The sequence below is a fragment of the Sus scrofa genome, chromosome 1 (assembly GCF_054392235.1).
Source record: "Sus scrofa isolate SSC_HxYL_T2T_F1_AM1 chromosome 1, Sscrofa_HxYL_maternal_Yorkshire_Landrace_v2.0, whole genome shotgun sequence".
Taxonomy (NCBI): domain Eukaryota; kingdom Metazoa; phylum Chordata; class Mammalia; order Artiodactyla; family Suidae; genus Sus; species Sus scrofa.
Window position 1 is genome coordinate 193127575 of NC_139383.1, and position 6000 is coordinate 193133574.

The following is a 6000-nucleotide window of genomic DNA, read 5'->3' on the forward strand; positions in this document are numbered from 1 at the left end:
ATTAGCACTAGCTATATTAAGTGATAAAACATTCTGAGTGGGGTTCCTATTGTGGCTCAGCAGGTTAAGAACCTGACTAGTATACCTAAAGATGCAGGTTCAATCCCTGGCCTTGCTCAGTGGGTTAAGGTTCTGGTGTTGCTGTGAGCTGTGGTGTAGGTCACAGATGTGACTTGGATCTGGTGTTGCTATGGCTGTGGTGTAGGCCAGCAGCTGCGGCTCCAAATCAACCCTTATGCTGGGAACTTCCATGTGCCGTGGGTGCAGCCCTAAAAAAGAAAAAAGATAAAAGAGAAATTCTGAGTATTTAAGTTTACAAATTGTTTCTAATTAATTTAACTGAAAAAGTTGTCCTCCATAACTGAGCTTCAATATCTCTTCTGAGGTGATTTCTTTAAACTGCATCATGGGATTCCATGAACTGGCACTCAATTGGTACTCTGTTACATTCATTCTCTCTAATGGTGCATAATGAGGAAATAATTGTTAAAAGAAATAAACTCTAAAAAAACTACACTTACATTAAGCCCATACCTACTATAATGCTATTTTGATTTAAAAGATAGTGAGTCCTGATTTATGGGGTTTTTACACAAAACTGTACATGTGTTGGACTTCTTTGATTTGTATACTAACAGGGGAAAAAAACTAATTTTCTGTGTAAAAATTAAAATTTTACATTTTTAAATAGAATGATATGGGGATAGGAGTAGGGTGAGGGGAAGTTGTATGTAAAGAAGATTTATAAGTTCCAAAAAAAAAAAAGATGTATAAGTTTCAGACAATTGATGACTTACTTTGAGCAAACTGAAGCATGTGTTCTCAAAAGAACTTACAACATACGGTGAAAATAGTTTTAAAAGGATGTGATGTCAACTAACAAGTATATGCAGTAACTGACTGAGTTTAAAGCATCATTGGGAGCTGTCGCCATATCTTTACTTAAGAATATGGGAGGGAGTTCCCGTCGTGGCGCAGTGGTTAATGAATCTGACTAGGAACCATGAGGTTTCGGGTTCGATCCCTGCCCTTGCTCAGTGGGTTAACGATCCGGCATTGCCGTGAGCTGTGGTGTAGGTTGCAGACGCAGCTCAGATCTTGCGTTGCTGTGGCTCTGGCGTAGGCCGGCGGCTACAGCTCCGATTAGACCCTTAGCCTGGGAACCTCCATATGCCGCTGGAGCAGCCCAAGAAATGGCAAAAAGACAAAAAAAAAAAAAAAGAATATGCGAGCTCCCATCCTGGCTCAGCATTTAACAAACCCAACTAGCATCCACGAGGACTCACGTTTGATCCCTGGCCTCACTCAGTGAGTTAAGGATCCAGCGTTGCCATGAGCTGCGGTGTAGGTTGCAGACGAGGCTAGGATCCGGCGTTGCTGTCACTCCAGCGTAGGCTGGCGGCTACAGCTCTGATTGGGACCCCTAGTCTGGGAACCTCCATATGCCATGGGTGTGGCCCTAAAAAGACAGAAAAGACCAAATATATATATATATATATATATATATATATATATACATATACATATACTCCAGCTAGTGTAGTATTCACATCTTGTATTATATTTTCCCTAATCTTGCTGAGCACTGATTACATACCAGTCTCCATACTCTGGATTATCAAGAATTGGGACTAAACTGTAATTTTTTTATTTATTTTTTGATCTCTCATACTGGTTCACAGTAGACATCTATAAATGTTTGTTGAATTTAGTCTGATTATTTGCAGAGCTTTTTACATTTTACTTCAATGACTTCTAAGGCCAAATAACTACATGCTGCTCTGGCACAACTCAGAACCCCTAAAACCAATCCAAGCACCCATGCAATGATATGATGAGGGGTGATGGTGTGATAGCTCAAGGCAGAAGGGGTAAGAGGGACATGCAACAGGAAGGAAGTAAGGGATACAACTATAAACAAAAAATAATCAACAGGACTTTGAGGCCAAATAGAACCAGGGAAGACTTGAACGTATATTTCTAAACCTTGGGTTGAAAATTTAGTCTTTAAATTTAGTTTCTAGCAATATTTTTTTTTCTAGCAGTATTTATTACCCTTTTTTTTTTAAACTACGATCTTTGTCCCTCCCCAAGCTCCAAAGAACACGATTTACTCAACTGTAAGCTCTTCAAGGCAAGGATTGTGCTATAGTTATTTCTGTATTTCAAACACTCAGATATGCGTAGTGTGTCTAAATATTTGTTGGAATAGATAATTTGCACTTCCCCTTTTCTTTTTTTGTTTTGTTTTGCTTTGCTTTTTAGGGCCACAGATTCAGCATATGGAAGTTCCCAGGCTAGGGGTCAAATTGGAGCTACAGCTGCCAGATCCCCAACTGAGTGAGGGGAGGGATAGAACCTGTATCCTCATGGATACTAGTCAGATTTGTTTCCACTGCACCACAATGAGAACTCCCCCTTTATCTTTTCTTTTTCTATTTTTCTTTATCTCTCTCTCCTTTTATGTGCATGTCAATATGTTTGTCTACATTTTTCTCTTCATGTCTATTCACCATGTTCCCTCTCTGCCCCTCTCTCCTTACCCCCATCCCTCCCATTACTGACCATAATTTAACTAAAGTATACTTGCTTATGTATTCAATTGGAAATGATGGTCTCTGTTTTTAAGTTTATTTAAGTAAGCCATTTTAAATTTCCCCTAAATTTTTTTTTATTCATTTTGTTGTTTTTTTTTAAGTTGGCTCCGGGGGAAAAAAAAAAAAAAAAAATTCCTCTTGTTCTAAAAGGAAAAGAAAGCAGCAGTCTAACAGATTTTTGTGCTGGGGAGTATTTTAACCTCGAAAATACTGTGAAAGTGGAAAAAAGCCTAATCACTAATCAGAAGAAAAAGAAAATAAATATAAAAAGCTAAAAGCTCCCCAATTTTAATTAAATATCTAAACAGTTATTGGAACAGGGAGTGAAAGTTTAAAAGTTCAACATGTATTTTATTCCATTATCCAAATCTCTAGAACATACTTAAAAATGTTACACTGAATATCTTTATGCACTGAATATCTTATTTTATTTTATTTATTTTTGTCTTTTTGTCCTTTTAGGACCGCACCCGGGGCATATGGAGGTTCCCAGGCTAGGGGTCGAATTGGAGCTGTAGCCACCTGCCTACGCCACAGCCACAGCCAGCAAGATCCAAGGTGTGTCTGCAAACTACACCACAGCTCACAGCAATGCCGGATCCTCAACCCACTGATCGAGGCCAGGGATTGAACCCACAACCTCATGGTTCCTAGTCGGATTCCTTAACCACTGAGCCACGATGGGAACTCCTGAATATTTTATTTTAAAGTCGACTTAATTCTAAATTACTTTTTTTTGAATGTTTAAACTTTGTGATACATTATATTTGTAATAAGAAGAAAAATTACCCTTTAAGCACTTGATTGTGCGCTATTTACAATCACTGAAGGTAAAAGACCTTTCAATCTCATAGTTATAAAGCAGTAGTTTTCTTTCCATTTCTCTTATACCTTCCCATCTATCACCAAAACTTCCATATCACTCGGCAAAACAATGAAGTCCAAGAATTTAAAGCAGTGAAAGAGATGATACCTCTTCTTATATATTTAAAATGCTTCTTTCCTCTGTGAAACAGTATTACCACCCCTACACACATAAAATGTTATTTCTAACAAGTTAATAGTCTACTTAAAAAGAGCAATTTGGATAATCATCCCTCAATTTTGCACAAAATGTATTTTTTATCAACAAAGCAAATGGTGACTTTAAGAATAATGATATTAAACTGTCAGATATTGTGGATACCAAAATCCTGTAAATTTCTTTGAATTTTTTGCTCAAGGAATCCACATCTCTTACTAACAGGAGGAAATGACCATAATTAGCTTGTAATCACACTTGTGTACTGACGACCGTTCTCCCAATTCAGGCCAGTAGTACGGGTGTCACGTTATGAGAGTCCCACCGCATTCAGAAAAAAGAAAAGAAAGGGCACGCAGGGCTAGGAGTCATAGGGCAACCGCAGCCCCAAAGACACCAGGCAGGTAGGCTTCGATACAGAAAAGCCACACTAAGCTCTTCCCCGGCCTGACAAGGAGATCTGAGGGCAACCCCTCAGCAGAAGACAGTCCTGGCCAGAGAGGCTGCCTTTGCCCCCAGCACAGGCACGGCGCACACAGTTCCAGGTCAAACTGGAAGTCAGCAAGACCCAAGTTCTGCGAAAATAGCAAATACTGAGTGTGTGTGTGTACACCCTCCCCAGGCAGGGAAGACCAACAAAGATGCACAAGCCAGTCGGGTAAAAACAGGCAGCCGTGCCCCTATACCTCTCGCCCCACGCCTGATCGGAAGCGCGGGAGCGTGTGCCGACGTCGTTTCAGGGTGCAGAGGGCTACCGGTTCACACCAACCCAGGCGAGGTGCAGAGGATTCAGCCCCGACAGCGGAGCAGAAGCACAGAGGCTCCTTCTGGAAGGGTGGAGATGCAGAGACGCACCCCCCGCCCCCGCCTGCCGGGGCGCGCTGACCGGGCGCCCGGCGGAGGCGGGGGGGTCCCAGGACCCGCAGCCCAGCCGCGCACACCCCTCACCTGGCAGAAGCACCTCTGCGCCGCCGTTTCCGAGGGCTGCTGCCTGCCGTAGCCCGAGCCCAGCAGCCCCACGGCGCCCAGGAAGACGATCAGGAAGCCCCAGCGGTGGCCCATAACCTCTTCTGACGTTCGTCCCGCCGCGCCTCGGAGTCCCCAGCGCCTGGGCGCAGGCCGTGCGGCCGCAGATGAAGCCCGCGCGGCCCGGCCCCCGGCCGCGCCCCACCTCCCGGCCGCCTCCCAGGCCCGCCCTCGGTTCCCCCGCCCCTCAGCGGCCGCCACCTCCCGGCTCAGCTTGTGGACGTGCTGGGGCGCCCGCGCCGGCCGCCGGGGGCCTGGAACCCGCTTCCTTCCCTGCTCGTGAGGCTGACGCACCAAGCCGCTCCTCCGCTCGGCCCCGCCCGGCGCGCCGCGCCCGCCCCTGGGCCCCCGCGCCCCCGCCCCCTTAACTCCTGGGGCCTGTAGACTTGACCCGGCTCCCCCTGCCCCAGCTTCGCGCGGAAGTCTGGGTCCTTCCAGCTCCGAAAGCCCGAGCGAAAGCCGAAGAGAGTCAGTGTCTTCCGGCACGGAGCCGCCCCCAACCGATTGCCTCCCAGCCGATCCTTCCGCATCTCAATGAGAGGAAATAAGACCGTGAATTACGTGTCCACAGTGGCCCTGACTGAGCCTTAAAACTGAAAGGGATGTTCGTAATCATCCAGACCAGGGATGCCTAGGTAATTTAGATTTTCTAGTAGTCACATCAGAAGAGCAAAAAGAAACAGGTGAAGTTAATTTTAATAATAGATTTCATTTAAACCAATATTGCAAAATATTTCAAAATAGACTCCATATTCAATGTCATAAAATATTTTACATTTGTTTATCTTTGAAACCTGATGTGTATGTCATATGAACTAGTCATATTTCATAGTCAAATGTGGCAAGTACTCTATTTTATAGGAGGAAACTGGCCTAGAGAGGGGAGGAGATGTGGACTGGAACTGGAACTGAGCAGTGATAGAGCCAGGTCCTCTGATCCCAGCCATGAAACTAGTCTATTAGCTTTTTTTTAAAGGAAGAAATTTTCACTGTGAAACTACAAAGCTTTCCAACATCTTACACATTACGTTAGAATGAAATAGTTCAGAAAACATTTTTTTGTAAATTGGTTTTTTGTTTTTCGGGTTTTTGGGGGATTTTTGGTTTTGGTTTTGTGGGTGTTTTTTGTCTATTTAGAGCCACACCTGTGGCATATGAAAGTTCCCAGGCTAGGGGTGGAATCCAAGCTGTAAGCTACCAGCCTACACCACAGCCACAGCAACAATGTGTCTGTGACCTACACCCCAGCTCCCCACAACCATGGGATCCTTAACCCACTAAGGGAGGCTAGGGATGGGCTCACGTCCTAGTGCGTCCTCTTGGATCCTAGTTGGGTTCCTTACCGCTGAGACACAA

General features: G+C 44.5%; 1 protein-coding gene across 6 annotated transcripts in view; it reads right to left on the reverse strand.

Moving 5' to 3' along the window:
* Positions 1 to 4941, reverse strand: part of ERO1A (endoplasmic reticulum oxidoreductase 1 alpha) — a 53138-nt gene extending 48197 nt beyond the window's left edge. For 5 of the 6 annotated variants that reach the window (XR_014814349.1, XR_014814343.1, XR_014814336.1 and 2 more), the window contains exon 1: positions 4567 to 4941. Coding sequence is in view for 2 of the 6 variants with exons in the window: in XM_084974284.1 (XP_084830410.1) it covers positions 4567 to 4680 (114 nt within the window). In the remaining 4 variants the exon portion in view is untranslated. 6 annotated transcript variants of the gene reach the window in all.
* Positions 4942 to 6000: the final 1059 nt, after the last annotated feature.